Source organism: Lissotriton vulgaris, chromosome 10, assembly GCF_964263255.1.
Source record: "Lissotriton vulgaris chromosome 10, aLisVul1.2, whole genome shotgun sequence".
Taxonomy (NCBI): Eukaryota; Metazoa; Chordata; class Amphibia; order Caudata; family Salamandridae; genus Lissotriton; species Lissotriton vulgaris.
Genome location: NC_141698.1, coordinates 456,729,241 through 456,748,831, shown reverse-complemented (window position 1 = coordinate 456,748,831; position 19,591 = coordinate 456,729,241). Strand labels below are relative to the sequence as shown.

Here is a 19,591-nt window from a genome sequence, read left to right as displayed (position 1 = left end):
ACAGTCGCCCCCCCTCTATCCGCCCTTATCGGGCGCAAGGGCGACTCGGACCCAGATGGAGGCCTATGCCGCGGCTCTGCAGTCCTCCCTTGGGTTCTCTTCCATCTCTGGGTCCTCTGCTACTTGCGGGGTCCCCAACGGACACGCAGGTGGGTTTGCCGAATGAACCCTTGCCCTCCAGGGATGTCGGAGATGTGGTGTTGTCAGGGTTCGTCCCGGCTGGGTCCCCCTCTACGATCCATATGGCGTCATCAGGGTGCGTACGGCTGGGTCCCCCTATACGACCCATTGCACCCCTGCCGTGTCGCATAGTCCCGTGGGGCTCCCTGTGGCGTAGCAGGTGGTTGCTGGTGCTCAAAACCTTGCTTTGAGCACTCCTAGGTCTTCCGGGCAGGCCTCCCCGTCTCCGCCTCCGCTTCTTTCTTCAGAGTCGGAGACTGTTGTGGTTGAGGCTGAGTCGGCCCCGATACCGGTGCGCCGGTGCCGGTGCGCCAGTGCGGAGCTGGAGGCTTGCCTCCCGGCTCCGGCACCATCTCCTTCTTCGGAAGGGGAGTTTGTCGAGAATTCGGCGCCAGACGGGGCCGACTTGCTGCCGGATAGAGTCGAGTCGGCGCCGGACAAGGCACGATCAGCGCCGACTAAAGTCGTTTTAGCGCTGCATCAACGCCAGGTTGTTGACTCTTTTCTGGAAGCGTCTGGAGAGAGTTTTGCACCGCCCAGCGATGCCGGATGTATTCTTGCCTGTGCCCTTCCTTAGAATATGTGGATCCGGCAGGATCACCACCTCCTCAGGAGCCCCCGGACCCGGCAGGCTCCTCGCCTCCTCAAGAGCCCCATCAGGATCCCCATTCATCAATGAGGCTCCCCTCAGTTGGGCATTGGTCGCACACCCAGTGTCTTGGGAGGGTTAGCTTACAGCCCTCACCTACAGATGAGCTGCTGTCCCTTCCACGGAGGACTACCGAGGCTGGGGCGGCTTTTCTGAGAATAGTCTCCTAGTCCACTCGGATTTTGAACATGCAACCCCCTTCAGCACCCTTGTCTGTGGACCCTCTACTTGATGTCCATCACCGTGGGTCAGGGAATCTAGAGCCGCTTCTGCCCTTTGAAGCTTCTCTTTATGATGCCCTTATGGGTACCTGGTTTCGGCCTGCTTCCAGTGATCCGGTGGCTCGTTCTGTCTTGCACCGCAACCGTCCTGCTCCACATGATCCGTTTGCTTATTTGTGCATCCTGACGTGCAGGGGTTTGTTTTGTAAACTGCCTTCCCTTCCTTGCCCCGGCTAATGCTTCCTCCCTCCCGGGAGTCCAGATGGCTTGAGTCATGGGGTCAGAACATATTTGCCTCCACTAGTGCTGCTCTACGGTCTCCAAATACAGTGTGTGTCCTGGCTCAGGCTACCTCTGCCCTCTGAGACTCTGCAGAGTCTCTGCTCGTCGCCACCACTGAAGGCGCTCGTGTTGACCGCCTTTATCTTCTCCGGGATGGCCGTGACCTTGCTGAGTTTACGATCCGCTCGGCCTTGGATACTGCTGATTCCTTAGGCCGGGCTATGACTGGTTCAGTTGCCTTGCAGCGCCATGCTTGGTTGTGGGATAGTGTCTTCCTGGAGAATATCCGGGAATATCCTGGAGCGACTTGTTGATTTACCCTTTGATGGGGTTTTGTTGTTTGATGCTCATGCCGAATCGGCTGTTCAGCGCCTCCTTGCGGGCTTTCGCCCTCCCCTTAGGCCTGTATTCCTCAGGCCTTTTTTCTGGGGTGGTACCTTTTCATCTGAAAGAAACACGTTAGTATTAGATTCCTTACCTTAGAATATCCCCAGGCGTCAGTCTGGATCCGGAAACTTTTGCGTAGCAGTACCCCTGCGCGTCGGTAGGCGTCGTCTGCAGGCGTCCCCTGCGGCTCCGCGTCCGTCGTCGGCGTCGTGCGCCGTGATGACGTCGCTGGAGTATATAGACGCCGCCTCCGCGCGCTGACGTCAGTTCTTCTTTTTTCCGCGCCAGTTAGCGCAGATCCGAAGAGCAGTACTCCGGTCTTTTGACCTAGTTTGTTAACTTCTATATCTCTTTTTGGTGCCTGGTAGGATGCCCGGTTTCAAGAATTGTGACGGTTGTGACCGCACGATGTCGGTCACGGACCATCACCGACTCTGCCTCCGGTGCCTGGGCCCCGACCACGACGTGGACGCCTGCGTCGATTGCCGGGCTCTGACTAATAAGGCTAGACGGGAGCGGTCCCGCAAGCTACTCGAGCTCCGGGTGTCGGCCCCGCGTCGGGAGCGGTCCCGGTCCGGCAGGAGGTCTAGGCAGCGTTCGAGGGTTCGAGGGAGCGGTCGCGGAGCCGCGCCGGGCGCTCCGGAAGTCGTCACCATTCGTCGGGCTCTTCAGGTAAGAAACACAAGAAGTCGGGGCGTCGTCATCGTACCCCCGACTCCCCCCGACGCTCGCGCGACGCGGCCGGGGGTTCGGGTGACCCCAACCCCGCGGCTCCGCGAGAGTCGCCGGCGCGGCCTGCTCCATACCCTACGGCCCCTGGGCAAGGTGCGACGCCTGAGGAGATTGAGGCGTTCCTCATGGCCATGAGGGCACTCACTTCTCCGACGGGGCTTCCGGCGCCTTCGGGCCCAGTGAACCCGTCTGGGGGCCCTGGCGGCTCGGGTGTCCCTGGCTCGACGCCATCGGGTGCTCCGGCCCCGGTGCCGCCGACGGCTCCGACCCCGGCGCCGCAAGGGCCTTCGGGATCGACGCCGGCTGGTCGGCCGGCCTCTCCGGCGCCGATTTCATCGGGGTTACCCCCGACGCCGTCCCCGCGCGACGCCGGTTCCCCTGTGCCGGCTCCGGGCGGCGGCGTCCCCATACCCTCCCCGAATCCGGACGCGGAGTCGGACCGGTGTCCCTCGACGCCGGGCTCGACGCCGATGGGGCCTGTGAACTCCGAGGAGCCGGTCTACATTGTTGACTCAGAGTATGGAGATGATGTAGAGTACGGAGAAGGTTGGGAGGGGTCTGAGGACCCTCTGTCACGTGAGTGTCAGTACGACGTGGACTGGACAGGTGATTTGGGTGATGCCAGTGGTCTGGACGACTCTCCTAACCCTGGCTTTGTCTCTCCTCCTTCCGTGGCATCAGAGGAGGGAGCTGCTTATTCAGTGGTGTTGATGAGGGCTGCCAAGGCCTTACACCTTGAGCTCCCCGTCGCGGCCGTGAGGCCTAACATCCTCACTGAGGTCTTCAAACCGCAGCCATGCCCACAGGAGCCACTGCTGCCGTTTAAAGAAGCCTTGTCAGACGTTCTGTTGGGCACGTGGTCCAGGCCCTCTTCAGGTTCGCCTGTTGATCGGAACGTGGCCAGACGCCACCGTCCTTGTCCGGACGACCCCAAGTTCCTGTCCACCCATCCCACCCCTGAGAGCCTGGTGATCCAGGCCTCGACTTCCCAGACCGCATTCCCGTCGGCCCCGCCCGATCGGGAATCTAAGAGGTATGACCAGTATGGCAAGAAGGTCTTCTCGTCCCTGAGTTTGGGACTGCGGTCTTGCAACACCGCTTGCCTCTTGGGCTGCTACACCCACTCTGTGTGGGATACGGTCGCGGACCTGCTTCCAGAATGCCCCATGGAGGTGCGGGCGAAGCTCGGCAACGCTGTGGCTGAGGGCCGAGATGCAGCAAAATATTCCATACGGTGTGGTCTTGATACGACCGACTCGCTGGGCAGAGCGATGTCAACGACGGTGGCGATTCGTCGCCGCGCCTGGCTGAGATCCGCCAACTTTTCGGCAGATGTCCAGAATGCCTTGATGGACATGCCGTTTGATGGCTGTCGCCTGTTTGGTGACAAGGCGGACCACGCGCTGGAACGCTTCAAGGACTCCAGGGTCACGGCCAAGTCCTTGGGTCTCTCGACCCAGCGTCAGCAAACGGGTTCGTTTCGCTCCTTTCGTGGCCACGGAAGGGGCGTCCCCACACGTGCTGCCAGCCACGCGCCGCAACAATCTTTTCAACGCGGTGGCGGCCGTGGAAACCGCCGTGGAGGCGGTCGGGGTCAACGGCGGGGTCAGGCCACACCTCCCCCGCAGCATCTGCCTCCAAATCCTCCTAGTCCGTGCTTTCGGCCCCATGTGACGCCAGTGGGTGGCAGGGTTCGCCATCACCACGCTCACTGGCGTACAATTACATCGGACAGGTGGGTGCTGCAACTCGTCCGAAGGAGCTACTCCCTCCCCTTCGAGACCACTCCTCCAGCCATGCCACCGCAGAACCACCGTGTGTCGGGGGACCACTTGACACTTCTGCAGGAGGAAGTTACGGCCCTCTTGGCCAAGGGGGCCATCGAGCGCGTTCCTGGGCCAGAAGTAGGGCGTGGTTGCTATTCCCACTACTTTCTGGTACCCAAGAAGGACAAGGGGGGCCTACGTCCTATCTTGGATCTACGGAACGTCAACGGCTTCCTCCGGAAGGAGAAGTTCAAGATGTTGACTTTAGCTCAGGTCTTGGCTGCTCTAGACCCGCAAGACTGGATGGTAGCGTTGGACTTGCAGGATGCGTATTTTCACATCCCCGTCCTGCCGGCCCACCGGCGTTACCTGCGGTTCACGGTAGGCCAGGAGTACTTTCAGTTTATCGTGCTCCCCTTCGGCCTTACCAGCGCCCCACGGGTGTTCACAAAGGTGATGGCGGTGGTCGCAGCCCATCTGCGCAGGTTAGGGGTTTCAGTCTTCCCCTACCTAGACGACTGGTTGTTGAAGGCGGGCTCGCCCCAGACAGTCGTCCACCACCTTCAGATGACGGCAGACCTTTTGCACGACCTGGGGTTCTCCATCAATGTGCCGAAATCACACCTGTGTCCCTCTCAAAAGCTCCTTTTCATCGGAGCGGTTCTGGACTCGGCGCAGTTTCGGATTTATCCTCCGGAACGGCGGGTCCGGGATATACAGGCTTTGATTCCCATCTTTCAGCCGCTATCCCGGGTTTCGGTCAGGTTGAGGCTGCGGCTGCTGGGGCTGATGGCTTCCTGCATCCTTCTGGTGCATCACGCCCGGTGGCGGATGCGGGCTCTGCAGTGGGACCTGAAGTTTCAGTGGGCCCATCATCAGGGCAACTTGTCCGACCACGTCTTGATCTTGGAGGGCACTGCGAGACAACTGCAGTGGTGGCTTACGGACCGCGATTGGGTCAGAGGCAGATCCCTCTCCCTTCCCCAACCTGAGCACGTTGTCGTGACGGACGCGTCCCTCCAGGGCTGGGGAGGCCACTTGGGAGAGGCGGAGATCAGAGGCATCTGGTCTCCGGCGGAGTCCCGGCTCCATATCAACCTGTTGGAGCTGCGGGCGATTCGTCTAGCACTGAAGGCATTCCTCCCCTTTGTCAACGGGAGTGTGGTGCAAGTGTTCACGGACAACACCACCGCCATGTGGTACTGCAACAAACAGGTCGGGGTGGGGTCGTGGACCCTTTGCCAGGAGGCTCTGCACCTCTGGCAGTGGCGGGAACATCAGGGCGTGACTTTGACGGTTCAACGCCTGGCAGGTTCTCTGAACGCCGGGGCGGACGAACTCAGCCGTCGGTGCTCGATGGATCACGAATGGCGTCTGAACTCGGACGTGGCGCAAGGCCTCTTTCTGCAATGGGGAGAGCCTTGGTTAGATCTATTCGCCACAGAAGAGAATGCGCAATGTCATCAGTTCTGCGCGTTGGAGTTTCCAAGACGGCACTTGCACGGCGACGCCTTTCGGCGCGAGTGGAGTTGCGGTCTGTTATACGCCTTTCCGCCTATACCACTTCTGCCCAGAGTGCTGAAGAAGATCAGGCGCGACCGGGCCCAAGTTATCCTTGTGGCTCCGGACTGGGCTCGAAGGTACTGGTATCCCGAGCTACTCAGCATGTCCCCCGATCCGCCTGCCCCTTCAGGAGGACCTTCTGTCGCAGCAGCAGGGGACGGTCCTCCACCCGAACCTGTCCAGTCTCCACCTCCATGCTTGGAGATTGAGCGGCGGCAGTTGAGGCCATTTGACTTGCCTCCTGAAGTCTGTGATGTAATTCTGGCAGCCAGGCGTCCCTCCACAAAGTCGGTATACGCCTGTCAGTGGAACAGATTTGTGGCATGGTGCACAGCAAAGGCTGTGGATCCTCTTTCTGCCCCTCTTTCCGAGGTTCTTCTGTTTCTTCTCTCTCTTGCCCAGCAGGGCTCTGCTCTGGGCACTATCAAGGGCTACCTTTCGGCCCTTTCAGCCTTTCTAAGGCTTCCTGATCAGCCTTCTTTGTTCAAGTCCCCAATTGTAACGAGATTCTTGAAGGGCATCACACGCATGTATCCACCTGTTCCGTTTGTGATGCCTCAGTGGGACTTGAACCTGGTTCTAACCTTTTTAATGTGTGCTCCCTTTGAGCCCCTTCATTCTTGTCCTCTCCGTCTCCTGACTTTAAAGACGGCTTTCCTGGTTGCCATCCCCTCTGCCAGGAGAGTGAGTGAGCTCCAGGCTCTTTCTGTCCAACCTCCTTTTCTGTCCATTCATCCTGACAAGGTGGTTCTAAGGACTAGACCTTCTTTCCTGCCCAAAGTAGTTTCTGCTTTTCACATCGGGCAGTCCATCACCCTCCCCTCCTTCTTCCCGCCTCCGCATCCTTTAAAGGATGAAGAGCGGCTCCATCGTCTGGACCCAAAACGTGCGCTTTCATTTTATATGGATCGCACACGCCAGTTCCGGGTGGATGACCAACTGTTTGTTGGCTACGTGGGTGCGAAGAAGGGACGGGCGGTACATAAACGGACCATCTCTCGGTGGGTCGTTCTGTGCATCAAAGCGTGCTACTCTTTGGCTCGGAAGGAGCCTCCTGTTGGGCTGAGGGCCCATTCCACTCGGGCCACGGCGGCTACTACTGCCCTGGGCCGGGGAGTCCCCTTGCAGGACATTTGCCAGGCGGCTACGTGGGCCTCGCTGCACACCTTTGCGAGGCACAACTGCCTGGACAGTCAAGTCCGGAGGGATGGCTTCTTTGGCCGTTCTGTCCTTCAGGACTTTCTGGTGTAGGAATGTATTGGTTCGCAGACCCACCACCGGGGTTGGTATTGCTGGGGTATCTATTCTAAGGTAAGGAATCTAATACTAACGTGTTTCTTTCAGATGAACAAGTTACTTACCTTCGGTAACGATATATCTGTAAGAAACGTTAGTTAGTATTAGATTCCTTACCGAACCCACCCATCCTCCCCGTTCTGCGAACTGATACCTAGGGTTAAGGACATCCCTTTCAGGGCCCTAGTTTCAAATTGCACCAGTGTTGGTTCTCACACGGCTCTGCGTGTTCTGGCGCGGAAAAGCTGTGTACAAAGAACTGACGTCAGCGCGCGGAGGCGGCGTCTATATACTCCAGCGACGTCATTACGACGCCGACGACGGACGCGGAGCCGCAGGGGATGCCTGCAGACGACGCCTACCGACGCGCAGGGGTACTGCTACGCAAAAGTTTCCGGATCCAGACTGACGCCTGGGGATATTCTAAGGTAAGGAATCTATTACTAACTAATGTTTCTTACAGATATATCGTTACCGAAGGTAAGTAACTTGTTCATTTAGCATCCTTTAGATGAGTTAGGTGGTTTTAGGCTGGCAGTAACCCTCAGGTCTTCTTTTCGCATGGTCGGGGATAGTTACCTTTTCATTTAGCCTCCTTTGGATGCATTATGCGATTTGAGCTGGCAGTTAGCCTATTGTGGCAGTGTTCCACAGATTGTTGTGTCTGGTCTTCTGACTGTGGTTTGCCCTAAAAGGTGTTCCCCGTTGTTGGGGTGTGCATACTCCATGAGGGGTACTTGTATGCTATTATATAGCTCTACTTTATGTCAACTGGGCCTGAGAGATTCCTTGGACTCTATGCGTCATCTGCTCTTATCTGCTGTTGTACGGTGCTCAGTGTTGTGCCTTGGTGACATCTTCTATACTTTATGGGTCATCTTGCTTATTTGCCTCATTCTCCTCCTTGTGAGGTTTTCAGTGTGTTTATCACGCTTTAAATGCGGCTGCCGTCTGCCATTAATGCACTAGGTGTGTTCATGTACAACCATGTTGCATAGTTGTGGCTCATTTACCCGTCTTTGCTACATATATATGTATTCATATATATATATATATATACAAGTTCCATGGGTACTCTTCTTCCTACATCTTCACCTCTCTTCGAGGCTGCGAGGTCTGGTCCAATGTCACCATGTGTCAGGGAGCTTTTCAGTGATGCATGCGCGATTGCCAACCAATAAGGTCACTTTTTGCGTTCCACTTACTGGGGTGGTTCCCCAGTTTTACACTGCTCCCTTCTTGGTGTTCAGATACTGAACAATATCTCTCTTTCTGGATAAGGGTTACTTTCCTTCCAGTCGGAGGGTGTGGTCTAGAATTCTGAGGTTCTTCCTCCATTTTTACGCCTTGGTACTTTGGTACCTCTGCTCCCCCTTCCTTCGGATGTACCTACTTCATTAGGTATCATCCTATATTATATCAGCTGGGCATGTGGGACGGCTCTTCTGATGTCAGTCGTCCTAGGTCTACACCCTGCATATCTGTATTTCGTGTGTTGGTTCTCACCTAGTCTTCTAACTGCCTGGTCGGGCAGTCTTATGCTTATTTTAGCTACGCCACTTTGTGGTCTCTGTGGCTGTTTTCTCTGTGCATGTTTCTGTGGTGGCCCACATCAGCGTGCTTCAGATTGTTACTGTTCGCCCCTGTTCCCCCTTTTTGGGATTGGGTGTGCAGTTGACGTGTTTCTTGTTTCCGACGGCACTTCGAAAAACATTGCTGAGTTCTACCTCTTGACCCTTGGTTCTTGGCTATAGCCTCTCCGGCCTTCCTTCCGTGGGCTAGCCTGGTAGGCTCTGGTTGCCTCTCTTCATGTTTCTTCTCAAACTTTGATCGGTGTTCACATAGTGCCCCATTAAGCTGAGAGTGTTCCTTCTTCTCTCTTTCTTTTATTCTGGTATATGGCTGGTGCAGTTACTACCTCTCATGCTTATACAGGTATGGTGTAGCGCCATTCTGGTATTTTTGGGATGGCTTGCATCCCGTTATCTTTTGCTCTTCCAAACTAGTTGGGTTGCTGTCTGGCTGTTCCGCCACAGCCTCCCCCATTGTCCGTCACTCTGTTGCCGGCTCAAGTGCTTGGCGCTTTCTGTTGTCCTGTTGCAGACCCACCCCCACCCCACCCCCTTGTGGTATGGCTGTGGTATCTATTCTAAGTTAAGGAATCTGCGGCTAGATGTCTCTATCAGATATACGAGTTACTTACCTTCGGTATTGATGTATCTGGTAGAGACGTTAGGCCCGATTCACAGAACTAACTTAAGACAAAATCCTAAACTTACTACTTTTGGTATTCACAGAAGTTAGGATTTTGTCTTAAGTTTGTCTTAAGACAGACTTAAGACAGACTTAAGTTAGGATTTTGTCTTAAGTCTGTCTTAAGACAAACTTAAGACAAAATCCTAACTTCTGTGAATACCAAAAGTAGTAAGTTTATGATTTTGTCTTAAGTTAGTTCTGTGAATCGGGCCCGTTGTCTAGCCGCTGATTCCTTAACGCCCACCCAGCCTTCCCGTTCTGCGAGGACCTTGCCAAGTGGGGTTCTCCACTGGCCTCTTTCAGTTACCATTGTTTTTTTCTCTCACTTGTGCTCACATTGCTGCGTCCCTTTAAGAATAGCCATATACAGCTGACTCCCTCCAAGGGGTTTCTTTCCTGTAAAATGGTGCCTTTGATTCACCTTCACCAGAAGATTCATCTTCTTTTTCTTTTATTCTCCTGCTGCCTTCCCTCCCTCCCGCCTTCTCTATGGACTCAGGGTTCCGGACTCCTCTACAGTCGTCTTCTTTGGGAATCAGTTGACCTCTGTTTCAGACCTCCATTACTATAGGGGCAGTGCCAGTCTTTTTATACCTTCCTGCTATGGATTGTTGTTCTCTCTGTGCTTCGTTCTTGCTGGACAACACAGTTCCACATGATAATGACAGTCTATTTCTGTCTGTTGAGATATTCTTCCCTTGTTGCATTTGGGGAAGGGTCTTCGTTTAGCTTGCGGGGCTCTTTCTCACAGCTTTTTCATTTATATGTAGGCAGTGTCTAATTCTGTCTTTTACGATTTTTTTTAAACAAACTTTATTGCCTTTTATATAGTGTGCATCATACTCCTTTAAGGTATCAGTGTACATTAGGCAGGAGCAGGCAATACGACATATTTGACATACTGATTTTGTCAGTACCCTCGCCAGGCCCCACTTGTACATTGCAACTTGGACGATCACTTTATTTTCCCTTAGCTATGTACCAAGTATGTTGGATATACCCTCTCCCTTGCCTCCAACAATAAGGCATCAACCACAACTGCCCTCCCCGCGCTGCTGTCTCCCCTTGAGTATTGTTCGGTTCAGTTAGTAGGCTCTCTGGTACTCCAGGCGTGCATAGAAGTGCTGCACCAGGACCTTCCGTTGTGACCCCGTTCCTCACCCGTGTGTGTCGATGCCATGAATCGCTCCCATTCTCGCGTCTCTACTGGGGTATTCCGCCTTAATCTGGTCCCTGGGGATGCTCTACATGTTGAAGTCTCTCTGGGGTGGAAGCCTCCAAGTCCCTGCCCATTCTTGTTAAGTCCGCCCCCAGCCCTTCCCTTCCCTGGGCTCCATCCGGGTTTCCCACTCCCCGCTGTGCATTCCGAAGTAGGACCCTGCCCTCGCAACCCGCCCACTTCACCATCTCGCGTTTCCATCTGAGGACATTGGGGCCCCCCGGTTTCTTCCAGCTACTAGTTATTTCTCGCTTCGCCAGAATAAATGCCATGTCCTGGAATCTGGTTGTGGTTTTGGTTTTAGCAGAGTGTGGAAATAAATAGAGCAGTAGGTGGACAGGTGGCAGGGGACCACCCTTTCCGACTGTCTTTTACGATGGTGTCTTGCACCATCCTCCTTCTTTATTCACAGATTTTTTATCCCTCGCACACTGTTCCCAGTTTGTTGTTGGTGGCTCCGCGTTGTGCCGCATAAAAGTTTCTCCGAAGAAAAATGGCGTCAGTGTGCCTAGAGGGACTTATATGACCTCGTTGACGTCACGTACGTAGACGACGTCAGGGTGGGGTCATGTGGCGCTGTCCCCCGGCGCGCATAGGTGCTGCTAAAAAAAAAATCCGGATCCAGTCTGATGCTTGGGGATATTCTAAGTTAAGGAATCTGCGGCTAGATAACGTCATTACCGAAGGTAGGTAACTCGTACATTAAGATCCCTGAGCATAGTCTATTCACCGTATGACAGTGTTAAATAGCATAGCCTCATAGATTGTGCATTTAAAAAATGTAACATCCCAATTCCAATCAGAATCAGTTTTTTTGTTTCACTTTAAAGACAAGGCCATGAGGTCAATCAGATTCTTGCCCACCATATCCACATTGGTGGAAACCACTGAAAAAGAACACAAGCCATAAAAACGTTCCTGCTTGTTTTTTACACCCGATCAAAACTGGCTGTAATTTCCGCTACAGCACAGTCTCGATCACATAACCTTACAGCTCCTTGTACTGTACTTTAAGAGAGGGAAGACTGCATTCTCGACTCAATGGAAAAATATGTCAGTGTTTTCACAGTTACGCCAGCAAATATTGTAAATGCCTCAACTATGCTTTTTTTCATGCTACAACAGGCAACTTTGGAGTGAACTTTCACATCTTATAGAACAATTGCCATATAACACACACACACACAGGAAAAAGCTGTCCTGAAGGAAGAACTACTCACATCTGCACCCTTTATCGATATCTCAGTGGCTACATCAAACAACGCCTTTCCCATGATGTCAGCAGGGCTGCCTTGAGGCGTTTTGTACGTCTCCATGACACATATTTCAGAGCAGAGGTGCATTGTAGAGTGTAAAACATGCCCTTCGATGGGAAACACCTTGTTGGAAAACATGTGAGCAAAGTTCTACAGTCCATTAAAAACAAATACAGGCAACACCTGCTAACTGGGCATTCTTCAGAAACGTCAATCTTATCCTCCCAGAAGATGGTACTACAGTCAAAGATGAGGTTACCAAAAGTCCTCCAACTTTCAGCCTCAGAAACAAGGCTACTACCAGAAAAGTTAATCCTAGTCCCAATATGAAAAAGACCAATAATACACAAATAGACATAGAAAAGATAACAAGGTAAACCAAACCTGCCAAACTTTAATGTTTGCCTTACCCATTCAAGCCGGCAGCGGGAGAAATCCAGGCAGTTTTCCTTACTGGCGCAAGATCACTTCGGACTGCTGGGTAATGAACATTAACTAGTATGGCCATTCAGTTAAGTTCATCTCGAGACTGCTTCCTTGACTTCAAAGAAAAGACAGTCACTTGCACGTTTAGGCCTTCAGGAAGAGTTAGTCAAAGTCCTCTGAAAACATGCAGTGGAGCATATACTGAAAGTTAAAGGATTTTATTGTAGGTTTTTCCTCATTACGGAAAAATCAAGAGAATGCCCCCCTAAATAGGGGTTAGGAATAGTTACTTTGTTAGTCATCCTTCTGTCCATACTTCCACATACCAACTCATTTTGACATGCCTTAGATTTATGGTCAACAGACACCACTGTACAGAGCTCTGCCGTTTGGCTATAAGTCAGCAACACAAACCTTTATAAAACGCCTGCTCCAGTGGTAGCCCATCTATATTATCCTGGACACGAGTGCCTCATCAAGGTACCTACAGGGCAAGGGGTGAACAAAACAATATTAAGACTGTTGACTCTCCCCTGGCTGATGCAGAAAGTGGCAAATTACAATCTGTTGCCTGAAAGATCTACGTTTTTCTGGGAGCACACATATGCATTGACCCCTTAGTAGTGTTTTATTGGGAAGACTTAACAAAAAGGTATTGCCTTTGCTCGATACATTCATTAAAAAAACAAAATCACTGCCCACAAGTGCAAAGTTATCTAAGGCATGATATCATCATGTATTCCACTAGTGCCTCAGTGTTGCTTGCCAATGCGCCCACTCTAAGAGCAATTGGAACTTCAATGGCAGAAGATCTAAACCCATGGAGATTATCCAATAAGTATTTACCCACTCTTGAGACATGTGTGCCCCTGGTGGTTTTGAAGGACAACTCATTCGAGGAGCAGGACTTGCAGAGTCAAAATCTTCCACTTAACTGCAGATGTCTTGTTGAAGGGTTCTTGGAGTACTCGTGACAATCGTCCTCTTTCACATAAGGACTCGCTGGAGTTGAGAGCAGTCAGACTGATGCAGAGAGATTTTTTTTATTACTAGTCAAAGTCAAGAAACTTTTGTGAAAACAGACAGTATAACCATTCTCTGTTTTATTGTCAAGTAAAAGGAGAAACTAAGGGCCTGATTTAGAGTTTGCAGACAGGGCACTTTGTAACAAATGTGATGGCGTACCTGTCCACCAAGCTCCATATCTGTCAACTTTATCTCAAGTCAAGTGGACCACAAGTTTTCCAACTGCAGTGACCACGCTTGCTCTGCCATCAGAAAACCGACTCAGATGGCCTGAAAGAGTCGGAGAATAAGGACATTAGACCGTATATCCTATTTAGATCAGACAGTGCAATGTCCTTTGTTTCTGTCTGTCACTGTCTTTTAAAACCTGGAGGTCAGGAACAGAAACATAAAATTACCCCCAGGACAAGGGGGCATTATTTTTTCAGAAACTCCTGGATCCCGCGAATTGTCATTCAATGCTCATGAATATAATGGGTTTTCACCTGGAGGAGAACTAGTATCACAGGTAAGTAAACATTTCCTTCTCCAGCTTCATTCTGACTGTCTTGAATAATGAATGAGTCTGATAATGGTGTATATTTTGTTCCAAGAGTAAGACCAATGATCTTTGTTTATTTCTCTTGTCTTTGTTCCAAGAGAAAGCCTATTTCTATTTACTTCTATTTATTTATTTTTCTTACCAGTACAAAAAGGCCAAGGACACATACCTGCACGCATGTAAGACCTCTCCAACATGCCTCACCTGGCTGGGAACAGGAATCGCCTTTTACAGGGTAAGAGCCGCTTCATCCAAGAATGGTGGTTTCAAAAGGATTGTTGGTGGGTGTTGGAATTGCATAGATACTAGTGTAAATGAACAAAGCACCAAGTCAAAAGTGAAGGCAATGGAGATTGCATTCAGTGCATAGTCTTTGTTCCTTCCTTTTACCTCCCTTGTTCTTGTTTATTTACAAAAGGGAGAATGCATTTTTTTGTATAAATGTACACTTCCAGTGGCACCTTTAAGTATCCTTTTTGTATTTTCTTTATATTGAAATTTATTTTTATTCTTTTTCAACTTATATTTAATTGCACTGGTATGCTAAGTTTTTTCACTCTGCACTCGCTGTTGTATAGGAAAGAGACGAGGATGTCATCTTTTTTGGTATCATGGTCAATCACAAAGTGGGAAAAAGTGTTGCAGGGCAACGGTCAACTCATGTTTAACCATGATGGCGTCCATCATGAGATTCAGCTCACGTGAGAAGCCATACTATACCAAACTTTGTAAAAATCCTTTTAATGATGAGAGGTAAAAAAACATACAAAACAATTAAATAATTCAGTAGTCAATAACAATAATGTAGAAGTCGAAGGGATCGGCGTCCTCAAGGCATAGTCTAAAAAAGTACCGTATTTTCCGGCGTATAAGACGACCCGGCGTATAAGACGACCCCCTACATTGCTTGATAAAATTTAGGTTTCGTGCTATACTCGCCGTATAAGACTACCCCCACTTCCAGCGCAGTCCAACTTTCTATCTCCATGGACTGAGGAGATCACGTGGTACTGACACTCCCCTCCTTCCGATGAGCATGAGCTTTCTGGAAGGAGAGAGAGATCAGCACATGTGGAACACAGTGGGGGCCGCCATCTTCAGAGCTGCCCGTTATATTTCAGGACCTCCTGCTGCCTCATCCTGCTGCCTCATCTGCCTGGGGATGTGGAGGCGCGTGTGCAGGTCAGTCTAGGCACTTTTGATCCATGTAACTTAACGTTTGCTTTTTCTAATTTGTTCATTTTGTACTATTACCGGTATATGCTCGTAGTTTGGGTTTATGAAATAAACGGTTCCGCTCCACTGTGAAATGTTAATACAGTAGTTGTGCCTACAGAAACGCCTGTGGAAGCTGCTCGGTATCCCCGGCTGCAATCTTTAGATGGTTTGCGATTTTATATAGCGAGGACTTTACCCGTTTATGTCGGACGGCAGATTAGAGCCCCCCCCCCCACTCCCCGCTGGGTCGGAAGCGTGGGCGGGAAATGGTGCCGCTCGAACTCGCATCCAAGAGTATTCCGCGCTATTGAAAAACCCATAAAAACAAAGGGTCTAATTTGGCATCCGGCGTATAAGACGACCCCCGACTTTCCAAAACATTTTCAGGGGTTCAAAAGTCGTCTTATACGCCGGAAAATACGGTAATTGGAAATCATTTAAGAATGTGAAGTATTTGGCCAGACAAATTTGGTGTAGAAAGTGAAACTAGCAGCCAGAACGTACACTTTTGTGCTTATGAAATGGTTTTCTATTGCACCAACCTAATATTGTGGGATTTGGAAGCCCTTTACAAAAACATGGCGGATATCCCGTTCAGCGTACTACAAGTGCCATTGAATATAATGCTCTTGTGATATGGTGGACATGATATTCATCAGGATTTGTGATGGTATAAACTGTTCACAGAACCCTAAATCAGGCCCTTTGCATTCAGTTACAGAGTCAAGTCAAGTCAAGAAAACTTTATTCGATTGCTTTGTTAATCAATTATAAAAGCACATACAAACACACAGTTCATTGCACAAATATATATAAAAAGAAGATTCAGTTATAACAAATTTGTTGTAATTACAAAACTTGATAACTTAAAAAGATATGACAATGTGCCCTGCTATCCTCACTACTCAGTTACACTGCATTTCCTTTGATAGGTTAATTTCTTTATAAACATTGCAATCCTCCAGGCTATATGTTCATTCTCCAGAAACTACAATTTAATGAGTGCCGGGCGACATTCCCTCATCCCCAGAGTTTTTAAAATCGGACCAATCCACAATTTCCTTAGCTCCCTATAAAATTTGCTAAATAATACTACATGGATAGTAGATTGGTCTGAAGGAGTGTCACAAGGACACAATTCCAGTTTTTGGGCCCAATCATACATTTTTTGAAAGGTGACAAATCTGTGAAAGGTCCCCAACCTAAATCTTGTTAATAAAAGCCTATCATATCCACCAGGAATAAAAACTAGATGGGGTTGTATACTAAAAGTAGTTAAAAACAACTGATTTTGAGGCTAGAGACTTGAGTACGCAGGAAGATGCATTGCGATACATGGCCCAAATTGATATCCCAGTGCTTTCAGAGGAAGACCAGCGGGACCTGGAGGGGGGATCACAGTAGATTAAATTAAGGAAGCCCTGACCAAACTTCGTGTGGGGAAGTCCCCTGGCCCTAACGGGTTCCCCGCTGAATTTTAAAAACAACAGCATATCTTCTTGCACGCCACCTCCTGGCTCTGTTTGAAGCGGCGGCACAGGAGGGAATGCTGCAGCCAGACCTACGTATGGCCACAATTATTCCGATATATAAGGAGGTAAGACCCGTGGAGGACTGCGCGTCGTACCGCCCCATATCCCTCCTGAACGTGGAGGTTAAACTCCTAGCAAAAATCTTAGCTCTTCGATTGCGGCGGGTGATCCCAGATCTGGTCCATCTGGACCAAACTGGCTTTCTTCCGGATAAGGCCACCAGATTGAACCTTAGAAGGACCCACAATTGGCTGATGGAGGTGAGTGCGCGGCGGGACCCCCACTTGTTTTTATCCCTGGACGCCGAAAAGGCGTTTGACGCGGTACACTGGCCTTTTCTTGATGGGGTGTTGTTCAGATTTGGCTTTAGACCTAAGTTCAGGCAGTGAGTGTGGTTGTTATATACAGATCCTAGAGCTAGAGTTAAGGTCAACTGGGTGGTGTCTGAGGATTTCCCCACAAGACGGGGGACCCGACAAGGGTGCCCCCTGCCTCCACTGCTTTTCGCTCTTACCATAGAAATAGTAGAATGCGCGGTCCGGCAGAACGGGGATATTAGGAGCTTTAAAATTGATCAGTCTGACTCCCACGAGGAAAAAATATCACTGTATGCGGACGATGTCCTCCTGTACATCACCCACCCCTCCACCACGGTCCCGGCGCTGTTCTCTGAGCTGGACCATTGTGGAGCTCACGCGGGATATCGGATTAATTGGCATAAGTCAATTCTCTACGACCCCCGAGGGGGTGAGGATTGGTCAAACCTGCCTGGGAGGCTAAGGACGACGGATGAGGGTTTTTTGTACCTGGGGGTGTACTTGACAATAGACAGTAACCTCTCATATGAGAAGAACGTCCAGCGGGTGTTGAATAAATTGGCCCCAGATGCGACTTTGTGGGGGGCGCTCCCCCTCACGAACTTGGGCCGCGCGGCCATGTTTAAAATGATGGCGCTGCCGCGGTTACCGCTCCCTCGCCGAGTGTTCCATGACATAAACGCAGAGCTGAGATTCTTGTTGTGGCTGAGGAAACAGCCCAGGTGGCGTTGGGTACCTTACAGCGCCATCAATATAATGGTAGAATTTCTCTGCCAAACATCGAAGCCTATTATTGGGCGAAGCATCTCGTACCTATCAATGAATGGTTGCATGCCCCGGCAATGCATCCCGCTTATGTTCTGGAGCGAAGTACTATGGCGCTGCACACTTGCCTCTACTAGCTCTACGGAGGGAAAGGGAAGGAGCGGTTGCATTTTGCTACCAGAGTGACCCTGGGGATATGGGATAGGGCGATAGGGTGGACGCACACACCGACGAAACAGACGCCAATATGGCACTGCTCATGGTTGGAGGAGCTATGCAAACTGCGGGGATTCCAGAGGTGGGATAGCATAGGTATCTCTGTACTGGAGGATCTGATTAAATGAGGGGAATTAAAGTTGTTCCAAGCTTTGCGGGTGGAATATGGTTGCACCACACACAGTACTATAAATATGCGCAGCTGCGACACGCCTGGCGGGGGGGAGTAGGCACTGACGGGGACCATGCCAGAGTATGCACCATTGGAGGGACGCCTGTTGCAGGAACATATCACGGGTAAGGCAGTCTCCCTGACGTAAAAAACACTGATTAATAACACACCTGATGGTTTAGTGAAACTTAGAGCAACCTGGGAGCAAGATGTAGGGGAGATGGATACGGTGGACTGGGACACAGCCCTGATGCACCCGAGGGAAGTTGCCATTAAGTCCCGCCTATGACTCATTCAGTATAAAATCCTACATAGGGTCTATTATGATAGGGTACTCCTGCATCGTATGGGGAGGGCTAGTAACTCACTGTGCCTCAGGTGCGGCCAAGATAGGGGGGATTTCTACCACATTATCTGGCGGTGCCCTGAAATGCAGAATTACTGGAAGGAGGTCTTGAGGGAGCTCGAAGAGGTCCTAGAGGTCACCCTGCCGCTGGACCCCAAACTGGTCCTGCTGGGAATAACAAATTAAGTCTACCTGAGCCGGCGCTAGGTGGCGCTAAACCAAGATGGCCGCGCCGTAGTGTGGCTCTGCCAGATCAAGCCTTTGAACTATCCTTTTGACCATCCTGACCGGGAAAAACTACCCAGACACCTCGCCATTGTGCCTGCAACACTTCACTGATCACAGCGGTGCCAAAAGCGTCACAATCGCCCAGCTGTAGGCGGAGATATCCATCAGCTTGCCTGGAGCCGGACCGAGGTGCCGGTCCGAGACCTGCCGATCCGAGGGTCAGCCTGCTGGGAAACTCCGTGGCTTTGCGGCCTCATCGGAACTGTGGGAAAATATCGGCACCGCCAATATACCTGTGCCAGTGTCTTTGCTGTGTGCGGACCTCAATGTATAGAAGGTGAGCCCTGCTTAACGGAGACGGGGGTGAATAAGAGGGGATAAAAACAAAACAAAGAAAAAAGAGCGCAAGAGCGCAAACTTCAAGTCCACGGGCGGGGACTGCCGGCGAGCTCATCGGACCCGACAACCGCAACGTACAATGACCGGTGCCCCACTGCGCGCTTAATTATTGGCTGGGACGTTGCATGCGGAGCCCGGGTCATAGTTATTGCCAAGCGCTACGTAGCATTCTACACAGCAGCGACCAGCAACCGAACACGCCCGCTCCCCAACTGCGGCCCCCCGCTGCCTACAGACTGCCGGAAGCGGCCTGCGACCGTCCCCGAGGACTGGTAGCCCAGAAATAGTGCTTGTGAGGCCGGGGACGCAGAAAGTGCCACAATATTCACTAACGCTCCGCACTGCCACATACGACGACAGGGCCCGTCAGTTCTCCGGCAGTGACCTTCCCGCCGCCTATTACCCACCAACGGCTGCCTGTGGATTGGAGCCGCTCTGACCCATCGTTCTCACCGGCGCCTGCTTTAATTGACTGGGGGACGCGGCGGTCAGCTAACGGATCACCCGCTTGCCGTTGGGAGGTTGCCTGCCTGACACGACGTGCAGTCCTTTCTCCCCCCCAGCCTCGTGAACTAGCGTGCTTCCTCCTCAGGAGTGA

At 51.3% G+C, this 19,591-nt stretch overlaps 1 protein-coding gene across 1 annotated transcript in view; it reads left to right on the top strand.

Annotated features, from left to right (window-relative positions):
* The window catches only part of CFAP70 (cilia and flagella associated protein 70), a 1,103,282-nt gene that overhangs the window by 998,054 nt on the left and 85,637 nt on the right, over window positions 1-19,591 (top strand). The window contains exon 24 of the mRNA XM_086941320.1: window positions 13,946-14,035. Within this exon, the coding sequence (XP_086797446.1) occupies window positions 13,946-14,035 (90 nt within the window). The remainder of the gene's footprint in view (window positions 1-13,945; window positions 14,036-19,591) is intronic.